Raw genomic sequence first — 14,518 nt, 5'->3', positions numbered from 1 at the left:
AACAGAATGGCTTAGGCAATTTTGGTGGAGGGTCACCTAGAGATCATTTCTACAAAATATTTTTGAAATCCGGCTAACAGTTTCTGACAAGAAGATTTTTAAAGATATTCCTTTCAGTTGCCATGGCAACCACAGTTCTGAATGGATATCAATTCTTGGGGCAACCCAAGGATCATTCCTGTGAAGTTTGGTGTAAATCTGCCCAGTGGTTTTGAAAAAGAAGATTTTTTTACAAATTGTTGACACAGGACGGACGACGGAAGACAGACATCAAGCGGTCACAAAAGCTCACCTTGAGCCTTTGGCTCAGGTGAGCTAAAAATCTTGTAAACAATCTAGAGTCCACAGTTTTAGGAGAGTCGATTCCTTATTCATCAAATATGACATTCCTTCTGATTTTTATGAAACACATGAAAAGCCTTCTCTCTTGAAGCAAGATTTATGATCTTATCTTCATGAAACTTAGTCAAAACTTGGTCAGAATGTTTGTCTTGATGATCTCTAGGTTAAGTTTGAAACTGGGTCATATGGGGTCAAAAACTAGGTCAGTAGGCCAGACCAACTCTGGTGAGCGATATAGGGCCATCATGGCCCTCTTGTTTATACAAGTCTATGTAAAACTTTGGACCCCCCATGGCGGGGCCTCTTTTCACTCCAAGGATATAATTTGAATAATTTTGGTAGAATACCATAAGACAATGCTACATACCAAATATCAAAGGCCTAGGTCTTGTGATTTCAGACAAGGAGATCTTTAAACTTTTTTTCCTATATAGGTCTATGTAAAACTTGGGACCCCTGGGTCGGGGTCATATTTGAACCTAGGGGGATAATCTGAATAATCCTGGTAGAGTATTACTAGATGATGCTACATACCAAATATCAAAGCACTAGGCCATGTGTTTTTGTACAAGAAGACTTTCAAATTTTTCCCTATATAAGTCTATATAAACCATGTGACACCCAGGGCGGGGCCATATTTGACCCTAGTGGGATCATTTGATCAATCTTTGTAGAGGACCACTAGATGATGCTACATACCAGATATCAAAGCCCTAGGCCCTGTGGTTTAGTAAAAGAAGATTTTTAAAGTTTTTCCTTTTGGTTGCCATGGCAACCAGAGTTCTGCATTGATTTCAATTCTTTGGGCAATTTTGAAAGGGGGCCATCCAAGGATCATTCCTGTGAAATTTGGTGTAACTCTGCCCAGTGGTTTTGAAAAGGAAGATTTTGTTAGAAATTGTAGACACACAACAAACAATGAGCAGTCATAAAAGCTCACCTTGAGCCTTTGCCTCAGGTGAGCTAAAAACAACAAGCAAATTCGATGATCTGGAATCCCCCACCGAAAGAGTCAGAGTTGAGGAATGGCAAAAAAATATATCCAGCAAAAAGTTAAGAATGTTACCAAGAAGCAAATAATTTCATTAGTCAAAATCAAATTAAAAGAAAATGAATGGTTTGTTTGGGTGGGGGGTGGGGTGAGGATACAACAGTTTACATGTTGATTATAAATATTGATAGAAAACGAAAAATGAAAAAAAAAAACGAAAAATGAAAAAAAAAAAAAAAAAAAAAAAAAAAAAGGGGGGGGGGGGGGGAGTGGTGAGGGGGAGGGGGGTGACCAAGGTAAGGTGGTGACCAGGTGTAGGTACACAACATCACATGTTTATAATAAATGTCCATGGAAAAGAATGAAAGAAGTTTAATGATATTCTTCCAATTGGTTGGTTTGTTATGTACAGATCTGTGGATTTTTAAACAATTAAAGGGCAATAACTATATGGAAAATTGACCAATCGAAAAAAAACTTGAAGGGCATCATCGCAGTATCTTGGTTCATGTCTATTTCAAGTTTGATGAAATTCTACCTGCTAGTTACTGAGAAATGGCTGCAGACAGACATTTTTCATTAAATCAAGGGCAATAACTCTGAGGGAAATTGACCTATCAAAAAAAAAACTTGACAGGCATCAGCACAGTATCTTGGTTCATTTCTATTTCAAATTTGATGAAATTCTACCTGTTAGTTACTGAGAAATGGCTGCAGACGGACATTTTTTATTAAATCAAGGGCAATAACTCTGAGGGAAATTGACCAATCAAAAAAACAAGAGGACCATGATGGTCCTGAATCGCTCACCTCTTCCCACATGACCCAGTTTTGAGTATGACGTCGTTTTTTCTATTATTTGACATAGTGACCTAGTTTTTGAGCTCATGTGACCCAGTTTTGAACTTGACCTAGATATTATCAAGATAAAAATTCTGACCAATTTTCATGAAGATCCATTGAAAAATATGGTCTCTAGAGAGGTCACAAGGTTTTTCAATTATTTGACCTATTGACCTAGTTTTCGAAGGTATGTGACCCTGTTTTGAACTTTATCGAGATATCATCAAGGTGAACATTCTCACTAATTTTCATGAAGATCTCATGAAAAATATGGCCTCTAGAGAGGTCACAAGGTTTTTCTATTTTTATACCTACTGGCCTAGTTTTTGACCGCACATGACCCAGTTTCGAAAATGACCTAGATATCATCAAGGTGAACATTCAGATCAATATTCATGAAGATCCATTGAAAAATATGGCCTCCAGAGAGGTCAAAAGATTTTAATAATTTTAGACCTACTGACCTAGTTTTTGACCGCAGTTGACCCAGTTTCAAATTTGACCTAGATATCATCAAGATGAACATTCAGACCAATTTTCATACAGATCCCATGAAAAGTATGGCCTCTAGAGATGTCACAAGGTTTTTTTATTATTTGACCTACTGACCTAGTTTTTAAAGGCACATGACCCAGTTTCAAACCTGACCTAGATATCATCAAGGTGAACATTCTGACCAATTTTTATGGAGTTCCATTCACAAGTATGGCCTCTAGAGAGGTCACAAGGTTTTTCTATTTTTAGACCTACTGATCTAGTTTTTGACTGCACATGACCCTGTTTTGAACTTGACCTAGATATCATCAAGATGAACATTCAGAATAATTTTCATACAGATCCCATGAAAAATATGGCCTTTAGAGAGGTCACAAGGTTTTTCTATTATTTGACCTACTGACCTAGTTTTTGATGGCACGTGACCCAGTTTCGAACTTGACCTAGATATCATCAAGATGAACATTCAGACCAACTTTCATACAGATCCCATGAAAAATATGACCTCTAGAGAGGTCACAAGGTTTTTCTATTATTTGACCTACTGACCTAGTTTTTGATGGCACGTGACCCACTTTCGAACTTGACCTAGATATCATCAAGGTGAACATTCTGACCAATTTTCGTGAAGATCTCATGAGATATATGGCCTCTAGAGTGATCACAAGGTTTTTCTATTTTTAGACCTACTGACCTAGTTTTTGACCACACGTGACCCAGTTTCGAACCTGACCTAGATATCATAAAGATGAACATTCAGACCAACTTTCATACAGATCCCATGAAAAATATGGCCTTTAGAGAGGTCACAAGGTTTTTCTATTATTTGACCTATTGACCTAGTTTTTGACGGCACGTGACCCAGTTTCAAACTTGACCTAGATATCATCAAGGTGAACATTCTGACCAATTTTCATGAAGATCTCATGAAATATATGGCCTCTAGAGAGGTCACAAGGTTTTTCTATTATTTGACCTACTGACATAGTTTTTGAAGGCACGTGACCCAGTTTCAAACCTGACCTAGATATCATCAAAGTGAACATTCTGACCAATTTTCATGAAGATCTTGTGAAATATATGGCCTCTAGAGAGGTCACAAGGTTTTTCTTTTTTTAGACCTACTGACCTAGTTTTTGATGGCACATGACCCAGTTTCGAACTTGACCTAGATACCATCAAGGTGAACATTCTGACCAATTTTCATGAAGATCTTCTGAAATATATGGCCTCTAGAGAGGTCACAAGGTTTTTCTATTTTTAGACCTACTGACCTAGTTTTTGAAGGCACGTGACCCAAGCAAAAGTTTACGGACGGACGGACACACGGACAGACGCACGGACGGACGACGGACACCGCACGATCACAAAAGCTCACCTTGTCACTTTGTGACAGGTGAGCTAAAAACTTGACGGGCATCATCGCAGTATGTTGGTCCATGTTTATTTCAAGTTTCATGAAATTCTACCATGTAGTTACTGAGAAATGGCTGCGGACGGACGGACGGACCGACGGACGGACAACGCCATTTCAATATCCCCCTCCCGATTTCATCGGCGGGGGGATAATAAAGTACCTATGCAAAAGCAACTGGGCATATCAGAAGTGGCATAGCTGATAGCAGAGATTATTTGATTCTATTCAATCATCTTTTCATTACTTACTTTCATTCTTTTAATCAATCCAAACCAGTTTCTTACTTTTAGTAACATTTTCTGTTTTGATTTCTTCAACAGGAAAACAAGAGTGCCAGACTGTCACAAAATATGCCCGTCATCGAACTTGGCCTAATTCAAGGGTTATAATCCAAGAGTGCCTGGGGCATTTTGGGTGGTTATCAAACTTTGCCCACAAACATTGTCAGCAAGTTTGGTGAAAATCAGATGAAAACTGTTTGACTTAGAGAGCTGACAAGGCTAAATTCGCACTTTTATTAGTAATTCAAGAGCCATAATCCAAGAGTGCCTAAAGCGATTTGGGTAGTTATCGAACTTGGCTGAGATATTATGCCCACAAACATTGTCAGCAAGTTTGGTGAAAATCCAATAAAAACTGTTCGACTTAGAGAGAGGACATGCTTTGGACACCGACTGCCCAAGCCGCCCGCCACAGGTGTTCACATAATACGCCCCGCTGTTTCAGAGATGGGCGTATAAAAATGTGAGGGTCAGGGTTATATTTCAAGGTCAGCTGGGTAAACATATACACAGGTATTTTTTCTTCTGGCCAATCTTGATATCATATTAACAACTAATAAATTTCCTCTTAAAAGTCTTACATTTGTGTCCTCCTGACTGTAGTTTCCTTGAGATAATTTCATAGCATTTATCCAGAGCATGCAGATAGCATTGTATTGATAATTTCCCATCTACAACTGGATATTCAGAGTCCATGTTTGGTTTGTAGAAGTCATAGACATGTTGCATATGTGTTGCACGACAACCTAAAAAATTGTTAGGTAATGCGTTAAAAATTTAAACATAACATCAACAACGAAGTGAAAAGTGGGTTAGTATAAAACTTTGTAACATAATACAGATAAATTAATGCCATATTTACAATTAGGAAGAAATGTGTACTATGAATGAAATTTAATGCATATACATTTTAAACAAGAGCACTGCCTTGCGGGTGCAGACTCTCATCTGATTTTTTTGCATCATTATAATAGAAATATTGACCTACCCATGATTTTTTAAGTCCAAAAGGTGCCATAATTCTTGCAAAAAGCAATGCAGAGTTATGGTACCTGCTGTGCAGTGTCAGCTTTTGATGGTAAATATTAAGTGTTGCAAGTTTTAAAGCAATAGATTTGACCGTACAGGAGAAAAGTTGACCTAAATGCAAAACTTAACCAAGACATCTGATATCTTTTAAGTCCAAAAGGGGCCATAACTCTTGCAAAAAGGGGTATGGAGTTATGTTTCTTGCTGTACAGAGTCAGCTTTTGATGGTGAACAAGTGTTGCAAGTTTTAAAGGAATAGCTTTGATAGTTTAGGAGAAAAGCTAACCCAAATCTGATTTTCTAAGTCCAAAAGGGGCCATAACTCTTGCAAAAAGCAGGATGGAGTTATGTTTCTTGCTGTACAGAGTCAACCTTTGATGATAAACAAGTGTTGCAAGTTTCAAAGCAATAGCTTTAATAGTTTAGGAGAAAAGTTGACCTAAACATAAAACTTAACCAAGAAATCGGATATTTTCTAAGTCCAAAAGGGGCCATAATTCTTGCAAAAAGCAGGATGGTGTTATGTTTCTTGCTGTACAGAGTCAGCTAATGATGGTGAACAAGTGTTGCAAGTTTTAAAGCAATAGCTTTGATAGTTTAGGAGAAAAGCTGACTTAAACATAAAACTTAACTAGGCAACGCCGACGCCGATCAAGTGATGACAATAACTCATCATTTTTTTTTTTCAAAAAATCAGATGAGCTAAAAATGATGATGTGACAGGTGGGACAAATTACATTACTAATATCATATACAACTTGAACAAGCAGATCAAATTGAAACAGACTGTTAGACCACAATAATCCGTAAATAGCCAATCGCAAAGCAGACTTGTACCCGTCTATATTTCATATACAACAGTAGAGTTGTATATATATCGGGGGGGGGAAACTGGGCAAAAAACGCGTGAATTTCGTGTCAATTTACAATCTAACAATACAGGCTAACGCCGGAGTTAAAGGACCTTGCAATATTCTCACCAGTTATCAATGGGATAAAAAATAAGACTGACTTGGAGGTAAATTCAGTTGACAACGTCTAAATATTAATATTGTAAAAATGACCCCATGTTATTAGATATCAATAAAAATGAATTACAATAAACTACATATTTGTAGTGTAGAACCAACTGGGTAAAAACGTAATTTACACATTCACTGAAACGTTTCCAACAGTTGTAACTTTTTATGTTCACTTGTTATAAAAAGACATGTCAGCACGATCCTTACATTTGCAACCAACTGGATCCAGTTGTTCGAAACTTTAACAGGCGACTGAGTTAACGGTCGATTGACTTTAGCAGTAGATTTAGTTTAGAAAACTTAGAAAATCAAATGCACTTGTTAAGGATTATAAACACTAAATCATCTTTACAGTAAAATTAAAACATCATACTAGTGTTTCCCACCCACCAAGACTAGTATCATAAATAGAAATTTAACAGGCGGTTAGTTTAACAGCTTAATGCAGTGGTCGTGGGTTCGAGCATCATTGGGGTCACGACCATGACTTCTCATATGACCCCAGTACTAGTTTTCATAGGAAACGGACTCGAGAGTGGTTACAATAAGCTTAAACAGTTAAAGCTTTCATCACAATCGAGCTAAAACAAATTAGTATAAACTAAACTAAATTACAGTCCGTTAAAGTTTCGAACAACTTGGCCCAGTTAGAATGTAAAACAACTACATCATTATTACAAGAAGGGCACGATATAGTAAAAGGTATTCGTAGTCCTACGAGCATCTACGCACTAACTATATCCTGATAAACAAAGTAAACAAATAAAACAAAATAACTAACTAAGTAAATAAACAAGAGATCACAGAGTGATTTTGGCGCCCACCAATGTGCCATTTTTGAGTGTTCCAAATTTCAAGACTTACTGACTACCTCAAGGTCAAATTTCATTTCTGTACACAACACTGTGCATGTGGTCCAAATTCGAAAGCTGTAGCTTGAGAAATGTGAAAGTAGGTCACTAGGTCAATGTCAAGGTCAAAGTTTGTTTCGGTACACAATCCTATGCATGTGGTCCAAATTTGAAGCCTATAGCTACAGAAATATGAAAGTAGGTCACTAGGTCAATCTTAAGGTCAAAGTTCATTTCGGTACACAAAACTATGCAAGTGGTCCAAATTTGAAGGCTGTAGCTTGAGAAATGTAAAAGTAGGTCAATAGGTCAAAATCAAGGTCAAATTCTATTTCAGAATACAAAACTATGCATGTGGTCCAAATTTGAAGCCTGTACCTTAAAAATGTGAAAGTAGGTCACTAGGTCAATGTAAAGGTCAAAGTTCATTTCGGTATACAAAACTATGCATGTGGTCCAAATTTGAAGGCTATAGCTTGAGAAATGTAAAAGTAGGTCACTAGGTCAAAATCAAGGTCAAATTTTATTTCGGAATACAAAACTATGCATGTGGTCCAAATTTGAAGCCTGTACCTTAAAAATGTGAAAGTAGGTCACTAGGTCAATGTGAAGGTCAAGGTTTTTTTCGGTACACAAAACTATGCATGTAGTCCAAATTTGAAGGCTGTAGCTTGAGAAATGTGAAAGTAGGTCACTAGGTCAAAATCAATGTCAAATTTCATTTTGAAACACGGAACTATGCATATGGTCCAAATTTGAAGCCTGTACCTTCAAAAATGTGAAAGTAGGTCACTAGGTCAAAATCAAGGTCAAAGTTTTTTCCAGTGCACAAAATTATGCATGTGGTCCAAATATGAAGGCTGTAGCTACAGAAATGTGAAAGTAGGTCACTAGGTCAAAATCAAGGTCAACTCATGTCAAGGGTCATCTTGCCACTCAAAAATATACATGTGGTCCAAATTTGAATGTTGTAGTTATTGACAAGAACATTTTAAAAGCTTTTCCCTATATAAGTCTATATGAACCATGTGACCACTGGGGCGGGGCCATTTTTGACCCTAGGGCGATAATTTGAACAAACTTGGTAGAGAACCACTAGCTGATGCTACATTACAAGTATCAAAGCCTTAGGCTTTGTGGTTTTGACAAGAAGATTTTCAAAGTTTTTCCTTATATAAGTCTATGTAAATCATATGACCCCCAGGGCGGGGCCATATTTGACCCTAGGGGTATAATATGAATAATCTTAGTTGAAGACCACTAGATGATGTCACATACAAAATATCAAAGCCCTAGGCCCTGTGGTTTTGGACAAGGGGTTATTCAAAGTTTTTCCCTATATAAGTCATTATAAACTATGTGACCCCCAGGGCGGGGCCATATTTGACCCCAGAGAAATAATTTGTATCATCTTAGTAGAGGACCACTAGATGATGCTTCAAACCAAATATCAAAGCCCTAGGCTCTGTGGTTTTAGATAAGAAGGTTTTCAAAGTTTTTCCCTATATAAATCTATGTAAAATATAGAAATAAACAAAGGGCCATAACTCACTCATAAAATGTTGAACCAGACTGATTTTCAGGGGGACACAACTAGGGTACCAATACATCATTTTGACAAAGTTTGGTCAAAATCTCCCCAGTAGTTTCTGAGGAGATGCGATAACGAGAAATTGTTAACGGACCGACGGACGGACGGAATGACGGACGGACGGACCACGGACGCAGAGTGATTTTAATAGCCCACCATCTGATGATGGTGGGCTAATAAATAAATAAATAACCTGGCTATCTTCTTGAATCAACGAATCAACGTATCTGTCATCGTGTTTCGCCAACATGCAAACTCCTCACAAAAACTAATTGTTCAGCATGCAGTCCAATTTTGAGTATTTTTGAGAAATCCATATTTAACTGTTTAGCATTAATTTTGTGATTGCAAATGACTCAAAGTGTTAATGAACGTTAAATCTTAGTAAATCCGGTATTTGAGTAAAACTGAATTTATACAAATAACCTGCATTCTTTCATATGCCCTACTGATAATTAAGCGCTAACGGTACAAAGATGATATTACTCTCATAAAAACACGCTAATCCTAATTTCTATAGAACGCGTGGGAGAGTTTTCAATAATTGCAGTTTTTATGTCACGTGGTCTAAGTCGGATAGACAACTCGTGCCGTTGTCTACGGGATATATACAACTCGCTTTGCTCGTTGTATATATCCCGTAGACAACGGCACGAGTTGTCTATCCTATACATATAACCAGCTGCATGTAATGTTTTGAAGAGCTGTTATGGTATCTAAGTAATTAGTATACTTTATTGCAGAGGACCAAGTTCGATGTAAGGCCGAAGTTTTTTTATTTTTTGTTTTACGGGAATTTTTTTTTAAAAAGCAGTAAGAGGAGGAAATAAAAATAAGAGCAGGAAAAGTGAGGAGTCAATAAAACAAGAGGGCCAAGATGGCCCTAGGTCGCTCACCTAAGAAACACTCCGTAACAGTGTAAAACATGTTTGACCTAGTGATTTCATGGAAACAAATATTCTGACCAATTTTCATTAAGATTGGACCAAAAAGTTGGTCTCTTGCGATAAAACAAGCATTTTCTTAGATATGACCTAGTTTTTGACCCTAGATGACCCATGTTCAAACTCGACCTAGATTTTATCAAGGCAATCATTCTGACCAAAATTCATGAAGATCAACTGAAAAATACAGCCTCCATCACATACATAAGTTTTTTCTTTGATTTGACCAAGTGACCTAGTTTTTGACCTCAGATGACCCATATTCAAATTCAACCTAGATTTCATTAAGGCAATCAACCTGACCGAATTTCATAAAAATCAAATGAAAAAAGCAGTCTCTATCGCATACACAAGATTTTTCTTTAATTTGACCTAGTGACCTAGTTTTTGACCTCAGATAACCCATATTCAAAATCGACCTAGATTTCATCAACGCAATCACTCTGACCAAATTTCATGAAGATCAATTGAAAAATACATCCTCTATTGCATACACAATGCTTTTCTTCGATTTGACCTAGTGACCTAGTTTTTGACCCCAGATGACCCATTTTCGATCGGACTAGATTTTATCAAGGTTATCATTCTGGCTAAATTTAATGAAGATCAGTTGAAAAATACAGCCTCTGTTGCATGCACAAGGTTTTTCTTTGATTTGACCTAGTGACCTAGTTTTTGACCCCAGATGACCCATTTTCGAACTTGGTCTAAATTTCATCAAGGGTATCATTCTGACCAAAATTCATGAAGATCAATTGAAAAATACAGCCTCTATTGCATACACAAGGTTTTTACGTGATATGACCTAGTGACCTAGTTTTTGAACCCAGATGACCCATTTTCGAACTCGGCCTAGATTTCATCAAGGTTATCATTCTGACAAAAATTCTTGAAGATAAATTGAAAAATACCGCCTCTATCGCATACACAAGGTTTTTCTTTGATTTGACCTAGTGACCTAGTTTTTGACCCCAGATGACCCATTTTCGAACTCGGCTTAAATTTCATCAAGGTTATCATTCTGACCAATATTCATGAAGATTAATTGAAAAATACCGCCTCTATCACATACACAAGGTTTTTCTTTGATTTGACCTAGTGACCTAGTTTTTGACCCGAGATGACCCATTTTCGAACTCTGCCTAGAATTCATCAAAGTTATCATTCTGACCAATATTCATGAAGATTAAATGAAAAATACAGCCTCTATCGCATACACAAGGTTTTTCTTTGATTTGACCTAGTGACCTAGTTTTTGACCCGAGATGACCCATTTTCAAACTCGGCCTAGATTTCATCAAGGTTATCATTCTGACCAATATTCATGAAGATTAATTGAAAAATACAGCCTCTATCGCATACACAAGCTAAATGTTGACAGACGACGGACGACAGACGACAGACGCCAGACGACGGACGACGGACGCCGGACATCGAGCGATCAGAAAAACTCACCTGAGCATTGCTCAGGTGAGCTAAAAAATAACAAGAGGGCCAAGATGGCCCTAGGTCGCTCACCTGATAAAAACACCATAACAGTGTAAACATGTTTGACATAGTGATTTCATGGAAACAAATATTCTGACCAATTTTCATTAAGATTGGATCAAAAATGTGGTCTCTTAAGGGTAAACAAGCATTTTCTTCAATTTGACTTAATGACCTAGTTTTTGAGCTAAGATGACCTATATTCAAATTTGATCTAGATTTGATCAAGGCAATCATTCTGACTAAATTTCATCAACCTCGATTAAAATATACAGCCTCTATCGCATACAAAACGTTTTTCTTTGATTTGACCTAGTGACCTAGTTTTCGACCCCAGATGATCTATTTTCAAAATTGGTCTAGATTTCATCAAGGCTATCATTCTGACAAAATTTCATGAAGATCAGTTGAAAAAAAACAGCCTCTATCGCATGCACAAGGGTTTTCTTTGATTTGACCTAGTGACCTATTTTTTAACCCCAGATAACCCACTTTCAAACTTGGCCTAGATTTCATCAAGGTAATCATTCTGACCAATATTCATGAAGATAAAATGAAAAATACAGCCTCTATCGCATAAACAAGGTTTTTCCTTGATTTGACCTAGTGACCTAGTTTTTTACCCCGGGTGACCCATTTTCGAACTCGGCCTAGATTTCATCAAGGTAATTAATCTGACAAAATTTCATGAAGATCAATTGAAAAATACAGCCTCTATCGCATACACAAGGTTTTTCCTTGATTTGACCTAGTGACCTAGTTTTTGAACCCAGATGACCCATTTTCAAACTCGGCCTAGATTTCATCAAGGCAATCATTCTGACCAATATTCATGAAGATCAACTGAAAAATACAGCCTCTATCACATACACAAGGTTTTTCTTTGATTTGACCTAGTGACCTAGTTTTTGACCCAAGATGACCCATTTTCGAACTCGGCCTAGATTTCATCAAGGTTATCATTCTCACCAATATTCATGAAGATTAATTGAAAAATACAGCCTCTATCGCATACACAAGGTTTTTCTTTGATTTGACCTAGTGACCTAGTTTTTGACCCGAGATGATCCATTTTCGAACTCGGCCTAGATTTCATCAAGGTTATCATTCTGACCAATTTTCATGAAGATCAGTTGAAAAATACAGCCTCTATCGCATACACAAGCTAAATGTTGACGGACAGACAGACGACAGACAGACGCCGGACATCGAGGGATCAGAAAAACTCACCTGAGCATTGCTCAGGTGAGCTAAAAATAAAACAGAGATTTTTTCTATTTTTTTTTTCATTTTCGGAACAATTTTTTTAAGTGGTTTGTACTCATTGTTTTACAAGATATTGTGTGTTATAATGTAGTTATATGTACTAAAGCAGTTACTTTTTGCAAGATGAACAAAAAGTAAATATACTACTTTAATAGTTTGACAGTAAGAGTAACAGTATTTTAATGGTCTTCTTTTCTGATCATGGTCACTATCTATTTTTGCTAGAAAAAATACCACTTTTTAATCAGAAATCAGGGTGGTTACCTGTAAAACGAATTTCAGTGTCCATTTAAAACAGAGACTAAACACCCTGGTATTAAAGTAGTTGAGTATCATTTCTGGTGGTTCGGTGTGCATGCTTGATCAGAACTTTTCACTTGCTTTTAATAGTAGCTGCATGTATTTTCATCAATATCATAGGACTTTAATATGGCAATGAATCTTATTCTGGGGATTTGCACTGGATAAAGTGACAAGTAGGCACTAAATTATTGCAAATGCTTGCATAAAATACACTGTTAGCATTCTTACTATGCTAAAATGAAGCATTTTACAAACTTCAGAGCCAATCATGCTAACAGTCTCTTACCAGACAGTCCCAAGCCTGTGTAAAGTGTGCGGGGTCTCTTCTTAAATGGAAACAAAAATGCCCATCAACCATCAATTTATTCCAAGTATTTTTACACAGTTCATAACCGAAGTTTTCTTTTGAAAGACAGGCCTCTCCTCAAATCTTAAGTTTTCTTTTGAAAGTAAAGTTTCTCAATTTTCTTGATGATGATAGCATGAACAACATAATTGTGGGCTTTTAATTAAAAGCAGTAGTTGTAGAATTCATATAAAATATAAACCCTGTGTACTCCCTCTACAGACCTACAGTAATAAGCATTTTTTGATGTATGAAATGTCTACGTCCCCGGGGGATTTGACTTAATTGGAAGACAGATAAGATAATAGCCTAATGCAAAATTTCAGTAGTTTCTTTTTTTTTTCACGTTAATTTTGGATTTTTTAGACATATTTTCAAACATCCGATGAAATTTTCATTTTCAACACTCAGACTACCTAGATAAGCATACTGCACACGTGAAAATGACCTGTTTTGAGAAAAGATGTTTTGAATGAAGAAGATTGCGGTTTTGTACAAATTTGACCTCGAGTATTCAAAAAATTGTGTGTAGAAAAGAATCAATACATCCCAGTACAAAATATTCATTGTAGAAAGCTTGTATGCATTCTACTTCTTACAGACAGTTTTGGGCTTGTCATATGTGTCTAGTCTGTGTATAAAGGTAAAAAATGAGGGGCAAAATTTCATTTTGGGGGTCTCACTTGTGGACAAAACAACTAGGGACAAAAGAAATCACTGAAGTCTTTAAAAGAAGATGGGAGAAAACTGTCCGAGGCAGCATACCATATTTTACAGCTTCCACTTGCACACGAAGTTCAAATTGCTATTTAAAGATGTTTTTCACAATTATTTCTAGCGGACAGAATTTTTTATAACTTTGCATATTTATAGATTGATGTATGACAAGTTAAAATAAAAAATAAAAATAATAGGTACCCGTGCTTCTTTTTTCAATAATCAAAGTTTATTAAGAACACCAAATCGGTATTTTTGTCTGAAGAAACAGTACATACATGTCATAATAAAACTACTGCAAACAATTATTTATTCGAAGTTTCACTCTGATGTTACTGTTTATGCATCCGAATTAATAACACCGCTATAATTATACATAAAATGTCAAGATATAGATATATATACTCAGAAAAATTACTCTTGACAGATGTCGAAAGTATCTGAAACTGAGAAAAACATGAAGTATTTCTTAATGATATGAAAAATCTAGCAGACAGAATTTTTCCAAATTTTATATTATGTAAGCTAGAACTAAGACAAAAAAATCTAAACCAAAAAAATAACATCAACCCGTGCTTGTTTTCAAGAAAAA

At 36.5% G+C, this 14,518-nt stretch overlaps 1 protein-coding gene across 8 annotated transcripts in view; it reads right to left on the bottom strand.

The window, feature by feature from the left end:
- Positions 1 to 14,518, bottom strand: part of LOC123524452 (hydroxymethylglutaryl-CoA synthase 1-like) — a 369,785-nt gene that overhangs the window by 226,936 nt on the left and 128,331 nt on the right. For all 8 annotated transcript variants that reach the window (XM_053538857.1, XM_045302659.2, XM_053538854.1 and 5 more), the window contains exon 4: positions 4,951 to 5,115. In XM_053538857.1, coding sequence (XP_053394832.1) covers positions 4,951 to 5,115 — 165 coding nt within the window. The remainder of the gene's footprint in view (positions 1 to 4,950; positions 5,116 to 14,518) is intronic.

The sequence above is a fragment of the Mercenaria mercenaria genome, chromosome 3 (assembly GCF_021730395.1).
Source record: "Mercenaria mercenaria strain notata chromosome 3, MADL_Memer_1, whole genome shotgun sequence".
Classification (NCBI taxonomy): domain Eukaryota; kingdom Metazoa; phylum Mollusca; class Bivalvia; order Venerida; family Veneridae; genus Mercenaria; species Mercenaria mercenaria.
The sequence above is the reverse complement of the archived record's forward strand: the minus strand, read 5'-3'. Positions and strand labels throughout refer to the sequence as shown.